General features: G+C 33.9%; 2 protein-coding genes across 8 annotated transcripts; one reads left to right on the forward strand and one right to left on the reverse strand.

Annotated features, from left to right (window-relative positions):
- Positions 1-5,377: 5,377 nt before the first annotated feature.
- Positions 5,378-10,172, forward strand: LOC105458526 (phospholipase A1 member A). The gene is made up of 7 exons (XM_011703897.1): positions 5,378-5,661; positions 6,926-7,037; positions 7,366-7,514; positions 7,879-8,133; positions 8,446-8,637; positions 8,806-8,974; positions 9,138-10,172. Exons 1-7 carry the CDS (start codon positions 5,601-5,603, stop codon positions 9,250-9,252), a joined length of 1,053 nt encoding a protein of 350 aa, XP_011702199.1. The 5' UTR covers positions 5,378-5,600; the 3' UTR covers positions 9,253-10,172.
- An 84-nt stretch (positions 10,173-10,256) lies between these two features.
- On the reverse strand, positions 10,257-27,821 carry LOC105458527 (synaptotagmin 1). Of its 7 annotated transcripts, XM_011703903.1 has the most exons (11): positions 24,420-24,804; positions 20,479-20,680; positions 20,221-20,362; positions 19,873-20,007; positions 19,291-19,436; positions 19,111-19,209; positions 18,810-19,004; positions 18,415-18,591; positions 17,953-18,204; positions 17,079-17,307; positions 15,951-16,782 (listed from the first exon to the last, which is right to left on the reverse strand). In XM_011703903.1, the coding sequence occupies exons 3-10, from the start codon at positions 20,357-20,359 to the stop codon at positions 17,113-17,115; spliced, it is 1,338 nt and encodes a 445-aa protein (XP_011702205.1). In that variant the 5' UTR covers positions 20,360-20,362; positions 20,479-20,680; positions 24,420-24,804; the 3' UTR covers positions 15,951-16,782; positions 17,079-17,112. The 7 variants fall into 7 exon arrangements, with proteins under 7 accessions (XP_011702201.1, XP_011702205.1, XP_011702202.1 ...); XM_011703899.1 differs by lacking the exons at positions 15,951-16,782; positions 20,479-20,680; positions 24,420-24,804 and adding exons at positions 10,257-13,673; positions 27,337-27,820; XM_011703900.1 differs by lacking the exons at positions 20,479-20,680; positions 24,420-24,804 and adding an exon at positions 27,337-27,821 and having other exon boundaries at positions 19,111-19,203.
- Positions 27,822-27,830: the final 9 nt, after the last annotated feature.

A 27,830-nucleotide genomic window follows, 5' to 3' on the forward strand; every position in this document is an offset into this window, starting at 1 on the left:
AAAATAGAATTGTGATAAATGATGTTATCAATAACTTTTGAATCATACGAGACGATTAAAAGAAAGGAATATGTCTTCTTTAGAGATATAAACTTTTAAGAGAAATATAAGCAAATTTTATTTTAATATTCAAATAGATACTACAACATACATATATAAGCACGTGCTTAAAGCAACAGAGCAAGATTCTAGAAGTAAAACATTAAATTTCTAAATAAACTTCTAATTGAATAGCAACTTTAAGCCAAAAGTCTAGTCCGCAATCGAGTTTTGATAAAAGAAAAAGTTATATCAGTTTTTGATGGAAAGCATTGCCTTGTTCACCATGCATGCGACTATTACCAAACACCCCGTATACGCAACAGTAATCTCACTTCGTAACATCAGTGACAATGCAGGACAAGATAATAAGCAGTCACGATTAGAACGCTCGTATTAATGATGAAATGAAATGACGATGCCGCAACGTGCATTTTTTTGCATGGTGCATCGACCGCGAGCGCTATGCTTTAAAAAAGACATACGATGATAGAAAGTCGGAAACACTTGCAACACACTTGAAATTAATGATATGCACGCGATAACTGTCATCTAACTGTTGTGTGCCGTCACTGCCACGCCGAGAGAAACGATTCGATGTTAGACTAATGTTGGGAAAAGAGCGGATCTGAAATCTGGGCGGCAGCGACAATTTACTTGAAAATAAAAAAGTGGGATACTTTCTCTCAGCGTAATCGGATACGAAATAATATTGTTATTTTTTTGTAGAAGACATAAAGTAAGAAAAAGATATAAGAAACAAGAGAGATAAAAGGTAAACGAAAGGTTCACGATTAAAATTGAAAAAGAATTTTTCCAATTTTGTGAAATATCTCTTATTATATGTACTGTTCTGAAACATTTGTCATATTTAACTGAGCTTAATTGAGCTACTCAATTGTTTTATTCTTTTTAGATACTCAGCTTTTTCTGACGTTTGCTTTTCCTTTTTCATACCATTTACAGTATATCAGTCCTAGTATTATATTCATTTATTTCTCTGTCTTATTTTTTATATATAAATTTTATTCTGCTATAATCGTGACTAATAATAATAACAATAATACGTAAGAAATAATATTACGTTAAGGGTATGTGTATAAACATATATTCATTATTATGTATCGCAGTAGTGACTGGCCTAACATTATTCATGACAACATTTGCTAAACCAGGAAAAGTTTCTGGACTTGAAATACTTATAAATCATAATTAATAATGAAGAAACCTAAGATAAGTTCTAATGCTGTTCGAACAATAATACTGATACTAATACATACTTATATACGTATAGCTCCAATAATAACTTGACAATAAATAAAGGAAACACGGGGTGGGCCGATATCAAGAATAGGTGCAAATCAGAATTTACTCGAAAAATTCAATTATATATGAGACACATATAGTTTATAAAAACGATCGTATTGTCGCGGGATCGTTAAATGAATTAGCGTAGCTTTATTTTCGGCACACCCTGTACCACTTTATAACAATTAGCTTTATGCTTTTTCGAGTGTTCCTGCACGGAATATAGAAGTGGGAAGCACACGAGAATGTGATGAAAGTATAACGAATCATTCAAGAATGTATTGCATTAAAATGTTTCCATATATTTTTGTGAAGAATGTGCTAGGCATTTTATCGTTTCACGAAAAATATACAAAAAATATATATGAATATAATTAAGACAAAGTAGATCGTATCATACAGAAATTATAATAGATAATATCAAATCTTTATGCAGACATTCGTGAAATGATTAAAATGACACGTACTGAGTTGCAAAAAGATACAAATACCGTAAATTTAATATCATATCTTTCTCCGATTCAGAATGATAAAGATAATGTGTGACTCATATGCAATTAGTAGGATTTCTCATTCTGAAAAGGAAATTAGATCTCTTAAACGATTTTTAATATATTTTTTGTAGGATAAAGACCAGATAACACTTAGATTCATTGTTAGTATTTTGTTCCCATTTATATGCATATAAATTATAATTTGCGAAAAATTTTGTTATTACGTCAAATTTAGAGCAAGATTTTGTGACTGAATTTTGAATAATTACAAAAATCAAAGACATTATATTTATCAATCTGGAGAAGGGCACAAGGGTTCGACAGTTTACGGTATGGAACCATTTCTATACTTACATATTTACACACACACACACACACACACACACACACACACACAAATATACTCCCACATGTATGTATAAATTTTTACGCAATAAGTACACTGCTGTATACATACTGGCATTCATAGTTCGCTATTTGTACATCCTCTGGAATGTAATTAAATGATATTAATTTACATATTTCGATTAAACCTGTTTACAAAAGTGTATCAATTATTATATTGACAATAATGACAAAAGTTGGTGAAAGAATGAAAGTAATATATTGTAAGTACAATATATAATGAATAGACAAAGTTTTAGTACATATATATATGTACATTGTAAACGATGAGAAATTCTCAAAGAATTTATACAATAACTGAGACTATTAATAGTTATTATGTATTTATTTCTTTACTTAAATATAACTGAATAATTAGTCAAATTTTGGTATTTATTCCATATATTGTTAAGTAAAAAAGAAAGAGATGTCTATACTAAATATTTTATTGCTTAATGTTATTTGTTGGATATTTTATGATGAGAATTTCACATCGAGAACAGAAAATATTAATTGATAAGAATGTTACATATTAAACTTATGCTGGCTTGATATAACAAGTATCAAGTATAGACTAGCAAATTCTCTTACTCGTTAAGACTTTTATTTGTGGAAATAAAAACTTGTAGTGTTATTTTATGTGCTCTCAAGTGATAATCCAAGGAGACTGTTTTGTGTCTCTCGCGCAATGTTTCATCATTCAGAAAAATAGTTCTCTCGCTGTTAAAAAATGATTACATCGCGTAATACATTTACTATAATCAAACGAAACAAGCGTTGCGAATAATAGCTTTGCATAATTTCGATATTCTCCGTTCAATCGTCATGATTCGCAGTGTATTTTACGCGCTAACAAATGTCGCATTTGCAGTGAATTTTCAATAATAAAGTTTTTACTTTCGCAAAATGTTTAATTATTGTAAGTTATGTTTTATTGTATACTAACTTGTTTTCTATTGTATGTTAACTGTTGTTTTTCAGTATGTCTCGCTGGTTGAGAAATACTGCGTTGAAACTTAGCAGACAATAATACAATGTTAGTTACACGTATATATATAAAAATATACAGATTTGTTAAGAATATTATAATTAGGATTACGTGTGAATCGAAAGAATCTGCTCTTCCGTGCTGTGCAAATACGAGTTTGGCATTAGTAATAGCGCGATCATGACTCACGTCTTCGTGTTCAGAATTCTCCAATGCAAATCCTTATAAACATCAATTAAAGTTAATAAAAATTTAATCAATTCTCTCCTTTTCTAATTCTAATTTTAGGAAACGATTGATGGAATTGATTAAATATCAATTGATTTTAATTAATATTTATGGAAATGGCACATAACAAAGCTAAATGTTTAGACAGATAAAACCGTAAACACATTGCAGTTTCTTTAGCGTGAATAAAAAAAAAGAGATTAATTTTGTTTGAAAATAAAATTAACTATTGAGTCATTGACAAATATTTATCGCTTATCCGTTATTATTATAATATCTAGTTCTTTTTATGAAAATAATTAAATATTTCGGAAATGTTTTGTAATAATTTTAATAAAAGGGATGATATGCGGATGATCTGCGGGACGATGCAAATACAAGAAAAATCTATTTTAATTTGTATTAGTAAGCTCTACTCTGTACCATGTGTGTAGCCGCATATTAGAGATTATTATTACACACGCCGATGCAATCTGGTTTGTTACTGATTATTGCGACGCTAATTATCATGTAAAATATGTATGTAACATTGTAATTTTCAGTGTATTATGTAATTAAAAAACGAGAGATAGTCTGGCGGCTATTGACAATAAATCGTAAGCCGATCTTTTCAAAACTCGTTCCTCCTGGATTATTGAATAAATTCGTGCTAGAAACATACGAATAATAAATGCACAACGATTATTGTATTATAAAAACTCGTAATTTATTTCATATTTCTCGATATATGTATACTGCATCTCTCGAGAAGAGTGATGAGGTATACAATCGCATTCATAAATAAAAAAGGAAGAATGTAGAATGAGGACGCTGCGGGCAAAAACTAACATCCGTTGAAACAAATCTTATTGATAATTATTTATCCTTGCTTAGCCTTGGAATAGCTATTAAACGTGTGACACGGATATACTCTCGTTTGCATTTGCTGCTGTCATAGAAATTGCTTGTCACCTGTTGCGCTGTCGTATTTACATATCATATATATACCGGTACATGAGTATAACACCGACATTATCGATACCATTTCTTTATAAGAAACAATTGTACAATTGCATAATAATTTCCTTTCTTTCATTACATTTACTCTGAAGCATTATATGTACAACAGCAAACATGGTTCGTAAGAGCAAATCAAGATATCTCTCTCTCTCTCTCTCTCTCTCTCTCTCTCTCTCTCTCTCTCTCTCAATTTTCCTTAAGCACAACGGTAATTCGCGTACACAGTAATCGTTAAACTGACGCTTGTAAGTGATTTCTTGAATTGCATTGTTTATGGTAACGTATCATTTATGCAGAAAGCATTTCCGTGAGAATTGACTCTCTAATTGTACGTCTCGTGGGATTAATTTATACGGGCGCGGAAAGATATTTTTATGATTTCTTAATATGCTCATAAACATTTGAAACAGTAAAGATTATGTAGACGACATTTCTAACAGATTGTATTTCAGCTTTTAAAATACAAAAATTAAATATTCATAGTGATTTTCGTAAAAGAACCTTTTTTAAATAATAATTTTCTTTTTTGAAAAGCAGTTTTTCAAATCAATTCTAAATAAACATAAATAAAAAGAACGATAAGTGATTATAAATAAAAAAAGTCTCTTCTGTTTTTAAAGAAATGAGATCATCAAATATCTCGATTTATAAACTCATCATTATTATTACTTTTTCATTCGATAAATTGTTTATTATATTTATATATTAAAATCTGATATACATATAAAGTTAAAATAAAGAAAAAATACGCGAAAAAGTGTATGCCGCATGTGCGCGTGCAACAGTTAGAAGCCCGGATGCGGATCGCTCGCGTGCACCATCGCAAGCGTACTCAATCAGCATTGCGTGTCACATATCGCGGCGCGCGGCGCGCGGCGGCCGGCGCGGCGCGTCACGTCGCACGCCGCGTCGCACGCGTACGTACGAGAGCACGCGGCGCGGCGCGAGCGGGAGAGAAGCCACTACGAAGAAGCGTAAGCGCCACCAAAGGTACACTCTTCGTTCACTTTCTAAATTCCCCCTCGCAGGCGGTATATATCCCCCGATGACTTTGCGTTTTGCAATCGTACGCACTGCGACGGGAATCACATCCGAGCGGATTTTTCGCGCGCTGCGTAAACCTGGATGTTATATCACAAACCACGGGATCACCGCAGGAGATGGCGGTCAGTGTCGTGAGATTCCTCGCTCTCCTTATGTTCTGCGCCTTGCTACAGTGCCGTAAGTACTAAGATTCGATATCGACTGCATCTCGGCTGTCAATTTCTTCCTTCGACTCTTTCCTCGTAAAAATATTCGATTCGCGGCATTTCGCGAGTGCGTATTGTTTACCGGTGCGATCGATATGTCGCTGATCGCCACTCGATCTGCAAGGAATGGCAGATAAAACATCTTAAAATTAAATTTCCTTTTACTTGCTTTCGCTACCCTTTATTGCCTGTATATTTCTATAAAATCAACATACGTGGTGGCCAATCAAAACCAAAGCGCCTGTTTAATCTTTTTTTTAAGTAATACATTGTCTTTTATCACATATTTTGAATAAAGAATAAAATATTTTTTATCTTTACAAAAAAGTTTTTTTTTAGATAAGAATCTTGTCGCTTTAAATTGTCGCTGGTTCATCTATACGTGTTTAGCTCTAATTTCTCCATTTCTTCACAAACTTTGCTTTTATTTTTGTTTTTTTTTCTTCTTATTTATTTATTATTTCTCACCTCTTCATTTACACTCATTTATACATATTTTAATATTTATTAGTTTTTCAATGTCTTATGTACATATTTAAATCGAGAAGATATAATATTATCTTGACACACACACACACACACACACACACACACATATACTTTCTCTTACAAGAGACGTTTTGTGCATGAGATTTAAAAAGAAATAAAAGTCACATCGGGAGAGTTCCGCTTTTATAATCTAACTTTCTTTCGAATAAAGCTATAATATCCGTTTACGGTAACCTTTACTTTCATTGAACTATTTTACTGACCGATGCAGTTGCAGTCTACAAACCGAATTGATTTCCATGTTGAATTATCTTGCCGCACAAAATATTATCGCGTTTATCAATCACATTTTGTTCCGTAATAATTGCATGCGATACGAATCTTAGGCGTGTAATTTTTATCTCAATCTAAATAATTACGTTGGCGCACTGACATTGGCGTTATTCGACTCGAGTTGGCAAAAACAATAAGGTTGCTAACCAAGAATGAAGAGAAGCGCGAGTGATGCATCACCTTGCATCTCCAACATTATAATTTATTTATAGCACCGGCGATAAACTAACAAGAAACATCGACCTTCACCCAATTTCGCATAACGGTCCGATAACTTGTAGTGCACGAGACACGTAATCGTTACACGGCTGATCGACTAACTGACAGTTAACGTAAGCGCGATACGCTTATAGAGTTGTTCGTTCATTCAGAAAATAGGAGTAAAGCAAAGAAATCGCGTTTTACATTTTCAGACTATGCAACGGCTCAAAACAAAAATTTCAGGGATCTTTTTAATAGCACATCCTGCGCCAGGCCGCCTTACACTTGTCCGCATCCGCAGATAGAATTCTATCTGTACACTAGGTATGTCTTCTATCGACTTTAATAATTTTCAACCGTTTTGACATCTAATCGCAACATCATTTTAATGATAACGTTTCGTATCAATCGATTGCATTCCGAAAAGCATGGATTAAAAGGAAGTACTCAACGTTGCAACTTTCAATTTCAAGATCACGATCATTTTATCTTGTACTGAAAGTGACCTCCTTTCGAGACTTACTCCTTTCTCCGGCATCTATAGTATCGTCTCGAATGCTCTCACTATCATCTATATTTACGTAGCAGACGTAACACATGTCGACGAATAATCACTCTCGCTAGTTATCTCGCTGTTTATCGTGATTTTCAGAGAAACGCAAAAAGATCCTGTGCTGTTAGATGTCCGTGATTTTAATTCTCTTTGGAATTCCAAGTTCAATAAAACGCATCCGACAAAGATTATCATTCATGGCTTTGGTGGTGGACGAAATTTAGTACCTAGTACAGATTTACGAGATGGTAAGATTAATATGGTCCCCTACATTTTTATATACTTGAATTGCATTTTTGTATACTTTTGTATACTACATCTCAAATTCGTGAGTGTGTATGTGTAACAAAATTTTTTATTTACTAATATCAAAAAGATAATTTTATTTAACATCCAAGTTAATTTTTCAAAATAAATTAAAATCATAATTTTATATACAAATAAAAATTTATTTATATTGACTGTTAAAATCGAATAATTAAATCTACAAATACAAATTAGAAAGCTGCAGTAATTAATAGACTTACATATGTAGATATAAAAGTAGAAAGAGACCGTATCAAAGGATAGCATTCAATCAAAATAGCCATACCACCACGTGTTCAATTTCAGCGTATTTCTCGCGAGGCGATTACAATATTATAATCGTGGATTACGGTTCGTTGGTACGCGAGCCCTGTCTCTCGCAGATCTCCTGGGGTCCGGATTTCTGCTCCCAGTGCATCGCTCAACTAGTGACTTACTTGAAAGATCACCCACTAGGCACGAGGGTAGAAAATATACACGTGCTTGGGTACAGCGTGGGTGCGCATATCGGTGGACTCATCGCAAATTATTTGCCCAATGACAAACTCGGAAGAATTACGGGTAATTGCTCGTATGCAGCCGTCTCGCAATTTAACCGACCAGGCATAATACGAGTTTTTTTTTCTACAGTTTAGCCTAATAGACTATAATGATAATTTTTCTTCTCATTCCTTGTACATTCTCTAAAATAATTCAAAAAGTAAGATTAACAACAAAACGCAAAATTGAAAAACATGCTTTTCAAATAACAGGAAATATCTTATCTCCTATCAAAATAGAGAATATACTTTTTACGATGCAGTTATGTCTCGAAAATTAATAATTCGTCATTAATCGAATAATTTGCATATTTTCCGTTCGTACGCGGTGCAGGCCTCGATCCAACGATATTTTTCTACATGAACGGCAACCGCTCGATGGATTTAGACGAAACGGATGCCCATTTTGTGGACGTAATTCATACAGGCGCTGGCATTTTGGGGCAATGGGGACCCAACGGTCACGCGGATTTCTACGTAAACGGTGGTTCGAGTCAGCCCGGGTGCGCCACTTCTTCTATACTCCGTAAGTAACGAGTGAAAATCAATCGCAGAAGCGAAATGCAATAATGAGAAAATTGCGGCCAACTCAACCTTGATTAGGAAAGACTATATATGTGATTCATACGCATACAAGTGCTGATAGATGTTTTTTTTCTTCTGGTGGTAAACTGAAACTTTCCTCCGTATACAGAAACGCTCTCGTGCGATCACACAAAAGTGACACCGTATTACATAGAATCAATCACGACAAAAAAAGGATTTTGGGCGGCCCCTTGCGCAAATCTATTCTCTTACCTGATCGGATGGTGCAACCCCAAGAGAGACGAGTATATTCTGATGGGGGAGGATACACCTCATACGTAAGTGAATTCGATATTATTATTATTATATTATTAGTCGACGTTCAATTAAAAAAAAAAAAAAAAAAAAAAAAAACGCGTTGAAATGTCAAGTGCACATAACGTTCACCAATGTCGAAAGAAATATTGATGCGTATATAGTATATGAATAATACATTAACAGAGCACGAGGCATCTTTTATCTGTCAACAAACGCACACAAACCGTACGCCCGAGGACTGCCCGTAAAAAGCCAGCGTCGGACAAGTCGGAAGCAATCGTCCTCCCGCCAGTATTAAGTCTATTAAAACAACTGATCAATATAATTATAGAATAGCGTGTACATGAATTAGTCATTTTAAGCTATATGCATTATTGCTAAAAGACTTTTTTTGTTTTTATGTCGTTACGTTTTCGACTTTGTACATTTTAATCGTTAGATCTCGTTATAATTTTCTTTCTCCTCTACTTCTAGTTTTTGATAAAATGTTGTGTTGGGTTGCGCGATGATTATTGTGAAGAGTAGAAATTATATACTTGGTACCGTTCATTGACACTCGATCGACGATCGATGAACTGGTGTAGTTGAAGTCTCGCGTGCTCAACACGTAACACTTTCACTCCCGCTCTTACGGCAAGCCTTATACATATTATTTATTTAAAGCCACATGTTAAGAGACGAGGTTGTCTCGATGTATTCAAACGGATCATCTTGTCATTTTTAATCACTCGATCATATATTCTAATTCGATCAAACGTGTCATTGAACATTGCAGTAAAACGAAGTGAGTTGCATCAAATGAGATAACTTTGCGCAACTATTTTGCGAATTTATTTTGAAAGAGAATTTTTTTGCGAGTCTAGATTCTATCTCATTAAAATTCATAATGTTATTTCGTAACGTATCTTCGTAGTAACATATTTCACAAAAGACATGATTATGTAATTTACTTATACTTAACGTCCTATGGTTCCAAAGTCCTCTTTTATTCCTGCGGTGTAAAGTTACTCTGTTAGTGCAATCTAATCGTTTTACAATAGTTGTATAATGTATTATTATTATTATTATTATTATTATTATTATTATTACGTAAATAATTATTGTAATTCATAATGTAATCAATTTGAACCTGTTGTTTAAAAACAGAAAATTGATTTTCTTCTTGTAAAGAGATCTTTACAATGCAAATATTGCTAAATTACATTTGTGCTTTATTTAGTTCACGACCTTTATTCGCCGCTCTATTTCAAAACAAATTTCCTCTTGGGGAAATGGGTGCAATTGCAACAATATTAAGGCCACTTATGTTAACAACAATATTTATTACATAATAATTATTACGGTATAGTAATAACTTCTATGGATTTACAATATACTGCCGCACTAAACCTTAATAGTATGTATAATATGCAATGAGATGATTACAAGTTGATACATCTTCGTTTCAAGTCGAAGGCTCCTCCGCAGCCTCGATTTTTCTTTCTCTTTTCCTGAAGGTAGTACCTTCGCGAGTTATTATGTATATTCTCTAGAGATATGATCTCTCCACGATCACGATGCTCGCGACGTCAATCTCCACACGCAAGTACACGTCATAGATACGTACATAGGCAAAGATGCATCCGGATTGTTTTAAATATCATCGACCCCAATCTCGATATTCGACGAGCATCGTTTGCGGCGTTCGTCGAGCATCATCTTGAAGATTTCGCGTTCAGCGATTTCACGTGAGCTAAAACCAAAGTATAATACGCGGTATTATACGGGTAAAAACGCGATAAACCGTAAAAGTGGACAATACTATCCCCTCTTTCGAAATTTAATTTGAGTGCAAGAATCTTTTTCGCATATAACAATAACCGACTACAATGTAGGTAATGAATAACACACAATCGCAGTTGTTCGATAATAAACTCTAAAAAAAGATTGATCGATCGTATTTAGTACGTTGAGGAATAATCGATAAATTTTTATAAAAACAAGATTCCATGAAAAGATCAAAACATTATATTATCTTAATAAGTCAAAAATTTGACAAACACATCCAGTTAGTTTCTCTCTTAAAATTTTTTTGCTTATTCAACTGACATTTTGATTTAACTAATAAAATCGTATAGTGCTGCGTTATCCTTGACATTTTTTTAGCTAACAACAAGAGAAAGTAGTTTTATCGGTAAGGCTTGTGATTATGTCACGAGACATACCAAATCATTGTCGAATCATCCATCGTTCGACTATTTTCACATGTAAAACAAAATTTACAGAGATAAAAACATATCATTTTCGATAAACTCGCCAATCGCATTTCGAGGACGTTATATTCAGACTAAACTACAGTTTTACAAATGCTCTTTTTACGTGTTCCGCTTTATTTACATCCTTTTATTTTTCGTGCGTACTACGTGCTGTTGCCCAACAATCGGCATATATATGTGCATGAACGGGGATTTAACGCTAACATATATCGATTATTTAAATTAAACGAAAATCCGTATTTCTTTCCCTTTTTCGCTCGTGATACACTCGAAACATTCGCAGGAGCATATAATTATTTTCACAAAATCACTCTCGCATTTTGTGATTTTTCCCGTTGAAATCAGCTCAAACGATCGGTGACAAAAAGTGTCGACATCTCTAAATTATTGATTTCAAATAATCGATATATATTTTCTTTTTTAAGGGAGGATGTTTGTGGAATCTTTATCGATTATATATTAGTTGCAATATATTTGTTCTGCTATTCTGGTCGTGCATATTTATTCTTTTTTTCTACGAGCCTGCTGGAAAGAATCGATCTTGATTTCCTGATGAATCGCGTGTTTCGCCCAATATGATCCTGAGATCAGCACGTATGATCTATCTATGATTATCACACTACACAGTGCACGTTGTTTGCCACGTTATATTCTCTCTCCCTCTCTCTCTCTCTCTCTCTCTCTCTCTTTTACCACCTCTAGTTAAATAAGTTACTCGTAAATGGTAATAATCGATATTAATGACGATGTCAATACAATGAGTGACACTGTTCATATAGGACGTACGTGGTGTGTGTTCTCCTTATCAAATCCATTCCTTTCGGCTGTACCTTTTATGCTTACTTCTCTTTTCCTTTCTTTCTCTTAACAACAATATCTATTTTTTTAATATGAAAAAGCACAGCCAAAAAGGAAATAGATCTATTTCTAAATTTTTAACTAAATTTTTAACTCGCGAGCAATGGCGTCGACTGGATCGCTGTTCCATTGGCGCCATCAATGGCGGAAATCGTTTCGTAAGCGATGAAATTACTTTGAAAGTGACGGAAGGACATTAAACTGTTACATACTTGCTCGATAATAGTAATAAATGCTCCATGCTTCCGATGCAAAATTGCAAACAAACTAACGTTTACACGGTTCGAAAATGCAATGGTAAAAATTAAGTGCACAGCTCCTTGTGTTTCACGATTCTGGAAACACATAACTACTGTTTTTTTTTCTTTCTTAAAAATAGATAGATTAAAACAAATTGGACGAAAGCACTTAATTTATTTGAAATAAAATTTAATATCTAATTGTTTTATTCAGGGATAATTTAAATTTTTAATTTCTTTATCACACTTCTCTATCTTAACTCTATTTCAATAATAAATAATTTTGCAATGCTCAATAAAATAAATCACAATTATTATATTCGGTATTGCAATTATTTCTTGGTCGACATCATTCTCACGGTTTTTCAACAATATGTATATTTCATGAATTCTCGTTAATATGTTCTAAGTACAATGCTGCTGCGTAATAATATGCCTCTCGCATATGCTATACCGGTACATTATCGTTTACAATAATTGGTCCTGAATAAACGATAGAACCAAATTCGGTAACACGACATTCGTGTATCGCACGAATGAGGGATTTACGATCGCACGGATCGCGATCTCGTTGTCGTATCGTGTGAGAAAATCAGCGACGCGCGACGAGTCACGATTTGCGATCATAAGATGAAAACTCTGGGGATTGAAAGTTTATTCCAAGGCCTGCGACACGTTAAAAGACAATAAAAGTAAATATAGTCTTTACACATCGTTATTCTAACACTCTAACCGCTTGATGATAAAATTTACGGTTTGCACGCGTGATACTATGCGGTGTCGTTTCCTGATAATCGATCTTCACCGATCGACCCGTTCCGGAGAAAATTTCTGATCGGCGATTATCTGCCACTTGACAATTTGCGAAATGGGATTTTGTTTGTTCAACAAGTGACGATATCAACGAGGGTCTCATTCCGTACGTGAAATTTCAACACTTGTTTTCTCGATCTTCCACTTCGAACTGACATTAGCCTAACGACAAAGCATATATACATATACATAGAATTGTCACCAATACATAATAATTGTGCAATTGATTGCAAAACATACAATCTGTATTTGTTAATTCAATTAAATTTTTACCATTGATTTTTAAAATGGAAAAAGTTTCAAAATAAATTATTAAAATTAAATATATGCAGCATTTTTTAAAATGTAAAACTAATTGAATAGAAATATATCTTAACGTTACGCTTCTGTTATTTTTCGGAAATGGATAACGATGTCGGTATACTTGGATTTCCGTAACACGGTACTCATTAATAGAAAAGGTATATAGGTCGCGACACATCAACTTCAAAACATCGGGAGACATAGGAAAAAGACCGAGGAATGTCTTCAACAGCGTATCCTTCATCAATTCTCTGCAAAAGAGAATTTCATTCTACAATAAATTATTATTTTAATCTTTACGTTGCAACGATAATAGATGTATAACGCGTAATTATAATCTTATATACACTGAGTAACGCTACGATACAAAGCTAAAATCAATAGATATCGCCAAATAGTCCATTCTCGCTGTCCTCGGTTATCATTAATATTATTATGATTATTATTATTTATTGTTATTATTATATATTATTAAGAGACACGATGTGTGTACGTGTGTGTCTGCGCGCGCGCGCGCACGTGCGTGTGTGGAGTGTGTGTGTGTGTGTGTGTGTAAAGCGTCCACATATATAGCCTTGTACCTAGAATGAGCATATCCTCTTACGCGCGTACGCGTGTCATATACGTATTATTGACAAAATTAATATTTACTCGATATTATTTGTTTATAAATAAGTAACAACAAAATTTATATCTGTAAATATATATTTAAAACTTAAGAAAGGATTTGAATAAAACATAATATAACATAAATTAAATATTAAAAGTTTTATATAAATTTAAAAAAATATATGTTCTTAAAGTCTAGGATTTCTGATCATCCTAAGTATATCAACTGGACGCTATACTGTTGCTATGCTCTTATTATTCCATCACTAGAATTCGATATCGCATATATAACTTCTCTCTCAGTTTATTAAAATTAAAATCGTACTAGTATATAATGTACATGTACATAAAAGAAGCGATGGTTAACCAACGAACTCATAATTTATGAAAAGATTCATGATTAACATATATTTACAAAGGTACATGTGCAATTTGAGTTAGAGAGATCTTGGAGCATCTCCTCTTTTCAAAATTAATTATTTTAACCAATCGCAAAAAATTTACATGTAAAACCCTTGTCGTGATTTTAAAATTTATTTTCAAATTAAACGGATTCTTTCATCAATAAATTAAGAATTGCAATAAAAGAATTAGAATATATTAAAAACTAGTATTTTTCTATACTATATATATATATCAAACGTAATGCTTGCTATTTGTATATTCCTTTTCCGTTCTTTCCGTTTCTGCAATTCAATCGCGTCTTTCCACACAGATATCTTGGAAGCATCCAATAATATCGGCATGAATTTGGTTTGCTACTTTAATTCGGCGACACTTTTAACTAACGGATCATTTAACGCAAGTCAGGATGAATAGGCCTGTTTGCGATTTATGACTAGAAATAGTATAACTCGCAACAGATATAACACACAACACACACATATGTGTGTGCGTGTGTGTGCGCGTGTGTGTATAATGGGTGACAGCGAGTAGAAAATTGCATAGTTACACGTAAAAGTTAACACGCGATTGCGTCAATATGCGATTTTTTCTTCGGAAAGCATGGTTTTGTTCAAGTACGGTTCATTGATCAAAACGTATCGCATTTGTCTACATAAGCCGAATAGGACTAGTAGAATGTACAATCAACATGTCTGCGACGAAAATTTCCCCAATAAATTATCTTATGTTCGTATTCAACATCTAATTGTCCAGCAAAGTTACACGCGTACATTTTACAAAATGTTTTACAACGAAATATAATTATAACACGCGCAAATAATAAAATAATAACGAATAACGATTTTTTTTTATACAACGCAATTTAATATAATGTGAAAATATAACAATAGAATATAAATTATATATAACGTCATATGTATAATAAACTCAACTCTTTGTTCATGTATTATGTTACTGTACGTACTTACTACGTGTAAAATATCACCAAATTACAAAATCGTGTCATTTTATTTAATTGTAGGAAGTCATTTACGCGAGTAATTGAATCTAAGTGCTTCGAATCAGTGTCTGATTATATTCTTAAATATCGAGCGACAATTCTCCTCGCGTGGTCATGTTATTTGTTTCATTTTAACGCATCGTGAAATTTCCGTACAAATTGGTGTATAATCCGAGTGGCTATATAACTATAGTACACAAAGGTACATCGCAGATTCAAGCATTGCTTCGCGCGTTGCACGAAAATACATCGTGCGCCGTTGTACTCGAAGATCAATACGGAAACGTCCACCGTTGTCCCTAAAAGGGACATTTTATGCACGTTTTACCAAGTCGCGCTTTGACCTTTCGAGTGCACGGAAGAGTTCAGTACACGACGTAATTTCGAATTCTTTTCGAAGCAATCTAAACTAAAGCGATGACTTGCGAGAAGAAGTAATACAAACGACGGTGCGCAATACATATTTGTAAAAAGGAGAAATCTGCACGCAAAGAGTAAAAATTCAAGACAGTAATACGTAAATAAAATATACCGAGCGTATATAAAATTATCTTTTTACAAGAGCGCAAAAGATGCCTGTACGATACAAACAATTTTATATTAATTTAATTTTAGCTTGTTTCGAGAGTTATAATTACGCATTTATTACAAATAGCTTTTGCTGTAACTTTTTTTATAACTGTAGCTTTGTCTTTCTTTTCCTTTTTACTGAGTCCCTTAATTTGCAATCCATATTTCGAAATTTTTTCCGAATCCAAATGATTCATTTATCACGTTATCATCCATTATTATCGGATCATTTCGCACACAGACACAACTGTGTCTTCACGTTCGCACCGTCGTCACTATATGTCTCGGAAGATTATGCCACTATTTTTACGGACAATACATATACTTCTTCGCAACATGAATGATGTATTTAAAAAGTATATATCACGGAAACTTGTGACCAAACAAACGAATCAAGATGGAAGCCTATCTAAGAGTTAATTTCTTGAAGCGACGATATTTTGCAAATCTTTAATAACATTTCTTTACTCGATTGATATATCTCAAAAAGGACGCGTTACTTGAAATCATTTAACGTTACATCTACAGAGAGAAGTATAATAGATATATGTATATATACAAGACACTACACTCTCCATGTTGGAACATATGTATTATTTTAATGTTAAATTTTTCTGATGGTTGGTATTTTTTATCGGTTATCATTATTAATATCTATTAAATATGGATTTGTTTTATCTTTCCCTATAGATTTTTTCTTTTTCTTCCCTCATTTCTCTACATCCCTCTCTATCTCTTTTACACTTTTCCGTTGCCTTTACTCTGGATCAATTATCCTGTAAAGAAAGGAGCGAATTGAAAGAATTCTTTATCATAAAACTTTTTAAAGTTGAGTATAGGCAAGACAAGACAAAATGCAAGAAGAAAATCGCTCGCGCTCATTATCCTGGAATTTTAATAAATTTAATTCGTATCTTATTGTTAAATTTAATTTTTCGGGATCTATTTGATTCTTAAGATCTTAAAGAGAAACATCGCCTTCTTGAATTATTAAAAAAATTTGTTGTTAAAAATAAAATTACTCTATATAAAAGATAAAATTTCTTGTATAATGGACTCCATTAATACTGACCGTCTTATATATCTTAATTGGAAAATCAATGTTCTTAATCCTTCTTATCTCCATCTTCGGGATCCTTCAGCGTATGCCACTGAGCGATCGGGCGCCTCGGAGACGCCAACATATCGGACCAATGTCTCAATTCCGTTCCACTCGCATTGTATCCCAAGACCACCTTTCCGATCGGTTCCGATGTGCCAATGCGATCATAGTCTACTACGGTGACGACGAGTTGCACTTTCTGAAAGTTTACATAAAATGTTGTCATCATTAAAATATTACATATTATTATCATCATCATTCTAATATATATTTTCATTAAAGGGTCAAGATATGCACAATATATGTATATATTAGCGCAAATAAAAAACACTTTAAGAAAATAAGTTTAAAATTATATGAATATTAAATAATGCATACCTATGAAAATTACATTAAAGATTTTAGACTGTACCGTTACTCAGGGACCATTCATATATTATGTAAGCATATATTTTGGCCATTTTTTATCCGCTCCCCTTCCCCCGTGTAAGCAAATGTCAGAATTTCTGAACCCCGCCCCCTCCCCCAATTACGGAGATTTTCCCAATTATGCGCTCAATGTAAAGTTAATATTTTCGTTTTTCATAACAGCAGACATGAAAAATCTTACGTAAAGATAGATTTTCCCAATTATGCTCAATGTAAAGTTAATATTTTCGTTTTTCATAACAGCAGACATGAAAAATCTTACGTAAAGATATGTACGATTCCCCCCTCCCCCCCCTCTCGCCCATGTAATTATTTGTCAGAATTTGACTACCTCTCCCCCTCTTCCAGTCATGCTTACGTATTATACGAGGACGGCCACTTATCAGCTAATGAATAAAATATATTTTTTACGTACCTGTATCTGCTCGAAGGGTACCTCGAAAGTGAATGATTCGTTGTAATACGGATTAAGAGTGCATTTCTTGATCGACGTTTTCTTCTTCTTCAATCTCTTTCCATTTTGCATTAACGCGATCTTAACGTAAGGATCTGAGAGGCCACCAACATCCATTTTCTTCAGATTTTTAGCTTCCAAAATAACCACTGTTAACTTTCCGGCCGTTGGTACGTATCTCAATGAAAAGCATATGTCACCCAGTTTATTATCCTGCAAGTAACAAAAATTTCTATTCAATACATGTTTTAATGTGCAATACAGTATTTATACAGTTGTTAATTATTATAACTAGACATTTCTTTTTACTTTAGCAAAGAAAAATACAAATTCATCAATTTATACATTCTATATCATATTTTTATATATCGCATTACATATTGCGTTATATTTTGTATTTACATAATTCTTCGATTGACTCACCTGTCCACCTTCACCTTCAACACTCTGTAATTCTCTCCATTCTTCAATCGTTTGCGCTAGATCTATTTGACAGAGCGGCACCTTCACTTCACCGATCTGATCGTGTTTTGAAAATCTATCAAAGTCGAAGATAGCAAAGACCAGAGTTTTATTCATAGCATCGGCATAAGGAACAGCCTGTACAAATGTGTTTATTAGTAAAAATGTTAGAACAAATTATTATGATAATTTTCACATTTAGATTTGAGATTTAAATAAATAAAAAAAAATTTTTCTAAAAAGTTTTCTAAAAATTGTACATGTTAAAATTATTTTATACATATATAAAATAAATATTCCTAAAAAATTTCTGGCGCATATATATAAATAATATACATATTACAATTTAAACTGACCTTAAACGTAAAAGTTTCGTTGAAGACTGGATTCAACGTCTTTCTATGAACTTTCGTCTCGAATTTTTTCTTTTTATCCGGTAATAAATACACTTTTACATATGGATCTGACGTGCCACCCATGTCCAATGCCGGCAATTCTTCCGCTTGTATTACTGTCACGGAGAGACTGTTCGAATTAAAGTCATATTCGAGCTGAAATCAAACACCAATTCATTTTAAATAATTTGCTTATTTGTTTTCTACTACGTAGTACGCAATTAGTGCCGACAAAAGAAGATGATTAAGAAGCAGTTTGTACCTTATACTGTAGTTTTCCAAGCTTAACTTCGCTCTGCTTACTCTCAGCTTCGTCCGGTTCTTCGGCATTGTCCGTCAATTCTTCCATATCCGGCTGGACCTTCACATATCGAAGTGGATTCCACGAGTGTAGAGTGTGTTTCTAATGTCTACATAAAGTCACGGCACACTGAATACATACCTTGTCCTTGTATGTGCTCCCCAAAAGCTGCACGGACTTTAGGTCCACCGCACCCTTTAATCCCTTCTTGCCATCTTTGGAACGTCGTTTGCGGCAACATCTTCGTATGCAGCAAAAGCAGATGCCGAGAACAATTACGCCTACCACTATATAGAAGAGAAACATAAAAATATGTACGTTATAATCAAATTTTATGAATTTTGCGTAATAATTGTATATTGCACAGATTTATTTGAAAGAAATACATTTTATTGAACAGGAAAAATATATAAATATGTATAAAATATAAGTAACTAATACATATAAAAATACACAAATAAATATTTTCAATAAGCGTACGACACGCACGAATATATCTATTTACAAAATAAAATATCTCTTTGTTATCTATCCTTTCTTTATATAATGCATTAAATTAGAAATAAATATTATTTCAACTATTTATTAAAGTTATATAATTATTACTTAATGCTATATGTATTTCATAAAATTTCTTTCGTTTTACGTAATAAAAATTGATCGTTATTGATTGATTGAGCTAGACTAGAAGTTGCCTTCTTTCAAAAGATATTTATCTATTACCTATTAAAATAGCAACAAGACCCCATGCCGGTATTCCAGTTTCTTCTACGATACTATCCTTGATTTGCTGAATTTCTCTTTCGATGGTCTTCTCTGTTGTTGTTTTTGCTGTTTTGGTTAAACTCACGTCCGTTGCTGGAAACAACAATAAGTTTTAAACTAACACACTTCGCAAAAAGAATTACTGCATAAAGTACATGTCTCTGCATTTAAAATCCAGCATCAATCTTACGTGCAAGCAATTGAATTTTAATTTTGCGACATGATGAAATTTTGGACTAAAATTGTTATTAGAATTATCTTGAATTAAAAAGAAAACGAAATAAAAGACTGCGATGTAATACTTACTGATACTTCTATCGTTGTTGTTGTTATTATTATCGGTACCAGAGAGAGATGCCTCCGATTCGGTTGGAACAATGCTCCATTGCATTTCTCCGTTTTTCGATTTAGAGACATTTGTGTCTCTTTTGACGATCGATGGCATTTTCTACTTGAAAAAGAGAACATTATTGTAGACCTATACCATACTTGGCAAGGTAGCTTATTCGACGTCGTTTTACATGATAAAATGTGATAATTCTTCCTACAATAACAATTCTCTACCTCTCGATAATTCAATAATTTGAAACAATTGAGCAATTTAATCTTGTTTTCCCGTGACTGTGATTGAATTAATCAGCGATATGAAGATTTAATGTAGCAACGATGCATAAGCATGACGCACACAGCCAACAACGGACACTGCTCGAGATTTCGTAATCTATGAGAGCGTTTCCGCGCACAGCAGTTCAAGCCGCATGCGTATCTGAAAAACTTAGCTTTGAGTACGCTGTACGATGAATGTCATTATTATAAGGAGAAAATGTAGCAATATAGGATATTTGTGCGCGACGCGCGTCACAGACGCGTACACCATTTATCGCGGGGAAAGTAAAAAATAGCATTGCGGTGTAAACAGTATAGCCATTCATAAAGGGTAATCGCAGCCCTTTATAATTACATCTTGACGCGACGAGATTTTTTTCCAAGAGAAAATTATTTCAAGAGACCTTACGTGGTCTTTTTTACTTGGCAGAGTTTTGGAAATAATTTTCATTATCGGAATTCTTTCCTGAATTATCATGTGTACATGATGATGATGCTGATAAACTTACAACAGATCTGTTGTTTAAACGTCTCGTCGAGACATGCATCGACAGAAAACAATGTCTCTGCGAAAAAGGTTGCCCGAGAGAAGGCTGAAAGGGGACAAACGCGCGTGGTATAAAAGCGATGCATTACCGCGCGCATGGCGATGTATTATCGAGCAGCGCGTAGGAGTTCGTCCGCACCAATCCATAACTGAACGACGGGCGAAAGAAATAAAGGGAGATGAGATGGGAAGTTACGATGAGAGGGACAAAATTGTGAGATTTCATGTGAAGAGCTACAAGTTAAAAAGTAAAGGACACAAGATTGAAATAAAACTCAAAATCAAATTGTATCCAAGTAAACTATAAAATATCTCGTAAGATGTTAACGCTTCGACTTTTCAACTTATTTTTCACACAAAATTACGGATATTAATTTATACAAAGAGAAACGTACATTTTATATAAAACGAAATGCAAATATCTATATTAAAATGAACGTATCTGCCAGAGGCAAATTATTTATCCTTAAATCTGTTTATCGATTTTTCTTTGCGTAAAACTTTAGGAAAAATTAATATTCGATTAAATGCTCTTAATTTCATTAGTTAAAAAAGCTGTCGTTAGAGGTAAATATAATATTAATTTTTAAAAAGACAACATTAAAATTTTTGATAATAAATTAACGTTAATCAATTCTCTTTTTATAATTTACTTTACAATTAATCTCTTCCTTTATTTTTTATCTCAAAAAATTTGCTTTACATTTCATAAATTCTAATACAGAATTGTAATGTAGAAAAATTTGTATTATTGTTTTTAAAAGAAAAAATGACTTCGCAAGAATATTAAAATTTATTTCAAGCGTGAAAGATTTATTTATCGTATGCTGCGCTCAAAACCTGTGTAAAAAGTTTAAAATATTTCCGCTACTTATTTCATAGTTAAAATCAATTCAACCAAATATCAAATTCATCATCCTTGGAAAATTTATCGTTATCAATAATGTGTCCTTTGCTTTGCATCTGAAAAGTATTTCTTTCTCTCTCTTTTTTCAGCACAAAGAAGCTCTTTGTAAAAGTGAACTTGAACAACTTTCTCCAATATAATCCGCTCTTTGATAAAAAAAAAAAATGTGAGAAAAATAATAATCAAAAATTTGTTATAAAATCCATCACATTTATAAATTCAAATCAGCCTACCTTCAGATAATTAAAAATTAAGGTTTTAGGTGATTAGACATTAAGTGAAATATCCGATGAAGCGACTCCATAGATGCGCGCGTGTGCGTAATCGAGAGTACATTTAAAGAGCAAATCAATACAACTTGATACTGATAAATATACAGCTGGCTAATTGTAAGTAATATCATTCGCAACCATTATACTCACATCTCAAATAAAATTAATTCCCACAAAGTAATACGCATATTGAAAAATATAATGTATATAATGTATAATATATGTAAATGTATAACCAAAATATAATGTATATAAAAATGTATTATATTACTATATAACTATATAATATATAAAGTATCGTAATATATTTCTCAGTTATATATAAAATAATATTGCATTTCCGTAAAATTAATACTAAAACTAGATATCGATAATAAAACTAAAAAGATATTATAAGTTTTATTCGCGTTGTGATAGAGCATAGCAACTTTTCTTATGATGTGTATGATGTAATAAGAGTTTGGAAAGTTTATATCGATTTAGTTAATGTCACGCACATGTCTTCCTGAAATAACCGATTCGATTGACAATGAGAGTAAACTCTTACGCGGTACACTTTCTCCTCTCTCGCATCTCTTCGCGTGTCAACGTCAACAGATGTTTTCCGTAAGTTATTGAAATAACACTTGTCACGCACTTAGCTCAGCAGATGTTTAAATGTTGAAAAAATATAAACATTTATTAAAACGGTAAAGTGTCATCTCGCAAATAACCACGTGTATATAAGTGCAATTTACAGTCAAGATGAAAACATCAATAAATTCTAAAGTGGCACTTGAGCACTTTCAATTTACGATAGAGATTTATTTAAACAAGTGGATAGATTTCTTAACTTAAACATTTGTTTAGAAATGTTACAATTCAATGTTTCATACCATTTGAAATGAGAATGCCTGGACGCTCTCTTCGCAACGTTTAACACAATAGATGTAATCAGATAAAAATGTATTTCTTACTTTTTATAATAGAGACTCGTGATGCATTTTTTCCAACATGTTTCTATAAAATTTATACAGTTAATTTTATAAATAAATATAAGGAAACAACAATAATTTCGAGCATGTCATTTCTTCCCGATTCTTAAAAGCATATGACTACAGATAATACAAACAAAAATACTAAGTGGCAAAAAAGCGAGAAATAGAGAACATTCATTTTTCTTCTCTAATATGATAAGTGTGATACACCATTAATACCCCTCGTCCGACTTTTCAAAATCGCTAATTAATCTATCAAAATCATTCCGCAGAGTCTTTAACAAAATCAACGCAGACCCTTTAAATAGTGTTTCGTTCATGTCTTCTGATTTACCGACATTCTGCGTTTTTAAAAACGCAGAAAAATCAGATGGTTCTTATAAAGAGAGAAATAATTAAGATATTGGTGAATTTACATAAAAAAATAAAACGACGACAATTGGTTATCAGAGTTTTGATAATGCTCAATAACGTATTAGCTACGACATACTATTAATATCGATAACAATTAATAATAATTTCAAACAAAGCCGATGTATGTATATGCATATATAGGCTTTTTTCCCCTTATTATTTGTTGTAATAATTAATTTAGATAAAAATTTAAATCTAAATATAAAAATCTGAGGCATCTGTCCCACTATTGAAATAAATTCTTCCATCTTTTATTTATCAGCACATTTACGACAACCTTTGAATATCTTTTTCTTCCGGATTAAAAGAATTTAAAAAGATTTATAAAATTTACTGTAATTTATTCAAATCATCGTAATTATTCAATGCTTCAAATGTTGCATATGGATTTGTATATATTCTGTGATATTTAGGAAAGAAACCGGAACCGAAAAGAACGATGACGAGAAAGACGAAGGGAGTATACTTGATTGACCGGAGGAGAAGAAGCGCATAACATTGAGAGACTCAGGAAACGATCATTTCACCTAGGCAAAAATATTTATCCTCTCCTAGAATTTGTTGAAATCTGTGTGATCCTCGGCGAATAGAAAATAAATCGTGCCACTACAAGATGGTAATCATTAAAGACACATTTATACGTTTCCCGAGCCGACCGGGGGTGGTTTCCGATTATATCCGCGCGAAGGGTAATCGATTTCTAATTTTACATCCGCCACAGGGGATTTATCCCGGTAAAAAAATGGCTAAATAGATTTTTGTTCGTCCGGAATGGTACTCACGACACGGAAGCTCTGTCGTCGGCTCTACACCCTCTCCTCTCTTTCCTCTCTCTTTCACTCTCTTCTCTCCTCGAGCTGCTTCCTCCCCTGGGCGTTACTCGGCGGCGGCCTCGACTCGGCCTATGTAACTATTTGCGGACTCGCGCGTATCGCGTATATCGGGCAATGGATACAAATGCAATTTTGTAGACCGGATTTATCTCTCGTGCTCGTATTACAAGCGCATCGCGCTGCGTCGTCCGCGCGGCGATGGCGGTAAACGGTCGAAAGGGCGAAAATCCTATTCTGTCGTACACCACGACGATCTCTCGTCGACGACGGCGACGACGACGACCACGACCACGACGTCGACGACGACAGTGAAACGGAGAGCCGAGTGCGCCTGACCGGTGCTGGCGAATGCGAATATGGCTGCCGACGTAAATCGATAAAACACGTTACGTTTTCCGGCGGCGTTTCGACGCGCCGCTCGGAGCCGACGCTCTGCGTTGTACCCTCGTTACCCCTCGCCCGCACCCCTGAACCTGGCTTCGGATCCCTGACGACGACGACGACGACGACGACGACGACGATAACGAGGGGCGAGCACCGACGACGTCATCAGCCGCGCGCGGATGTTTGACGTGAAACAGCTTCCCTTTTTTTTTGTCTTAAATATTACAGCGCTGTCCCAGCAATGACGGTACTTAATGGTTGATGACGTCAATAATTTTAACTAAAGATTGGTTTATTAATTTCTTATCGATACAATGACGTAACAGGAAAGGGTAAAGGGCATCCGAATGTTCGGAGAGATGAAGATTAATACAGACTATTCTTCCGATTACCTTACTTTATCTGCGGACTGATCTAGACGCAAGTTGTATATAATGGCATCAAATTTTCGATATACAGCTATTATTTTTAATTGTAATTTAATTTGCTGCATCAATTATGATTTATTTGTAATCATAAAAAAGATATTTTATATACGCAGATTATTTCCATATATGTGTTTAGAATTCAAAGATTCGTGGATCTCTATTGAATAAAGAATTAAATTGTGTGTCGGAAGCAGTTAATATTTTTTCGTATGTGCAGCAACAGTTTGATTTTCTTTCGTTGAGGAGGATATACCGAGTTTGTTGCCAAAACAGATCGAAGCGTAGTCACATTTTATAATACACACGTTACGAGACGTGTCTCGATGGAGCGCGCGCATGCCCGAATCGATCTATCGCAACAGAAATCTTTCGGTATATTTACTGTATACCTTTCTAATAAATTGAGTTACGCTCAAGCTAAATAATCTTTTCACGCTAAATAATATTTTCGGCGCTAAGAATGTAATATATAATGAGAAAAAAGAGAATTTGGAAAATAATTGCGGAAATAGAGTTCAAATAATAGCTCGGTGCAGAGCAATCTCGTTAATCTGCAATTTTGCGATACTATATGTAATAATCCTACTCATCTTTCCCGTTTACGAAACAAATAGTAATCTTCTTGTTAAGACAAAATTGATTTTAATGCAAACAGAAAATCTCATATTATATGTATACAAAACACATACAGATTTGATATTCTTACTATAAATATTATTAATATCTCGCACTTCAATGTATGTCTGACGAAAGATATGGTAATTTCTATTGCTTAAAATCCATTTCTGTCCGAAAGAGAACGCCATTCTGTCGCTATTAAAAATGCATCGTACATGGTATCGAATTCTGGAAATAATTTTGGCAACGATGCGCAGAAATATCGACCGCAAGCAAATGCGAATATAATCTAGAACCCGCGTATGAAGAAGCAACGATTCTTTCGGAGAGATTGAAACATTGTGATTGTAGGGAAATCGATTTGTAACATTATTCCATTCTCTCTCTTTCTCTCAAACATATATATATACATGACATACACATAACTGAGTGGACAGCTATACTATATAAAGTTTCGTAATGTCTATGTAAGTCTCTTTGCTTAAAATAGCAACGAATTGAAGAGAGCTGTACACATTATGTATGTTCTATAGATAGATAAAAAATTCGCACACGTAGCTCGCGCCAGCATAAAAAAAATATGTCAGTGACACGTTAACTCTACGATGCGATCTATTATGTGTATCCATTAGAAATTCACCAAGTCTCATTTTACACCCTAAATGCTCCATTCTTAATTGGATCACGATGAATATTTAATTTGAGCTAATTTGATTATGTAATTAAAATATTTGTCAACTGTAATTTATGTATTCTGACGGGGACGCTACAATATAATTATTAAAATATAAAAAATAATAAGTATTATAGCCATTTTTGTATGTTAAATTATTTTTATTTTACATTAATCAAGTATCTCTGTATTTTATATGAAAGACCATATATCATTTTGAAATTTTAAAATTTAAAATATAGAGTGCATACGTATACGTGTATATTAACAGTTTTCGAGGTGAATTACTGTAGGTCACCGACGACGATCTCAAATAACTACTATTACCATAGGAACGCTATTTACCATATGCAACTAACTTCGAGAGTCGATAATATCGATATCGCGTTTTCGTTTCGCGGCAGATTCGCTGTGGGTGGCGTGGGTGATACGATCGCGTGAAAGTACCTAATAAAACTGTCGTACAGCTGCGATATTGCACTGAACAGTAACATTTAGCTAAGCGTCGCTATGATCGCGCGGATCGCACTTGACGAATCTGTCGCCTTATCTCTCAAAAAACTATATCCGACGTCGAATTTTCCATCGGATCGACGCCATAAGACCTGAAAATGTCAAAATTCGCCACCGAATCGCGAATTAACGTCACATACAGTGTTCAACGTACGCGGTTCTTTAATTCTCACGTGTTGGAAACAGTGTTGAGACAGCTCGGCGAAATCGCAGATATTAATCCCTAATTATCGGTACATGCATAACCTACCTGGCGATGATCCTTCCTTGCACACGTACCCTGGCATTCCTGGCTAGAAAATATCCGGGCTAGAACAGCGGCTCCTTGTTCGCGGTGCTCCACGGAGCACATCAGGATCAGCTCCGGATCGCTAGTACTCCAACGCGGACGCTCCACACAAAGTATTCGTGATTCACATGTATTCCATCACTGCATAATTCCGTCACTGTATTCCTTCACTGCATTCCTTCACTGCATTCCGTCACTGCATTCCGTCACTGATGTATTCCTTCACTGCATTCCGTCACTGCATTCCGTCACTGTATTCCATCACTGCATTCCGTCACTGTATTCCATATATCACTGCATTCCGTCACTGCATTCCGTCACTGTATTCCATCACTGCAGTATTTCCATCGCGTACACACTGTATTCACACGCGAGATACTCTCTTAAACGATAACAATAGCGAGAGATACACATGGACGCGACCGCACCGTCCCGTGTCATCCCGTCGTGTGTCT

This window comes from Wasmannia auropunctata, unplaced genomic scaffold (assembly GCF_000956235.1).
Source record: "Wasmannia auropunctata unplaced genomic scaffold, wasmannia.A_1.0 LD334508.1, whole genome shotgun sequence".
Classification (NCBI taxonomy): domain Eukaryota; kingdom Metazoa; phylum Arthropoda; class Insecta; order Hymenoptera; family Formicidae; genus Wasmannia; species Wasmannia auropunctata.

What these genes read in the sequence shown, in the direction of transcription:
- LOC105458527 (XM_011703899.1), bottom strand. Translation starts at nt 27,438, where the DNA reads ATGTGCTCCGTGGAGCACCGCGAACAAGGAGCCGCTGTTCTAGCCCGG. An exon ending in CAAGGAAGGATCATCGCCAG is followed by an intron (nt 20,363 to 27,336) that starts GTAGGTTATGCA and finishes TTTTTCAAGTAG; the next exon opens with AAAATGCCATCGATCGTCAA. An exon ending in ACGAAACTTTTACGTTTAAG is followed by an intron (nt 18,592 to 18,809) that starts GTCAGTTTAAAT and finishes ACATTTGTACAG; the next exon opens with GCTGTTCCTTATGCCGATGC.
- LOC105458526 (XM_011703897.1), top strand. Translation starts at nt 5,601, where the DNA reads ATGGCGGTCAGTGTCGTGAGATTCCTCGCTCTCCTTATGTTCTGCGCC. An exon ending in TAGTACAGATTTACGAGATG is followed by an intron (nt 7,515 to 7,878) that starts GTAAGATTAATA and finishes GTTCAATTTCAG; the next exon opens with CGTATTTCTCGCGAGGCGAT. An exon ending in CGCCACTTCTTCTATACTCC is followed by an intron (nt 8,638 to 8,805) that starts GTAAGTAACGAG and finishes CTCCGTATACAG; the next exon opens with AAACGCTCTCGTGCGATCAC.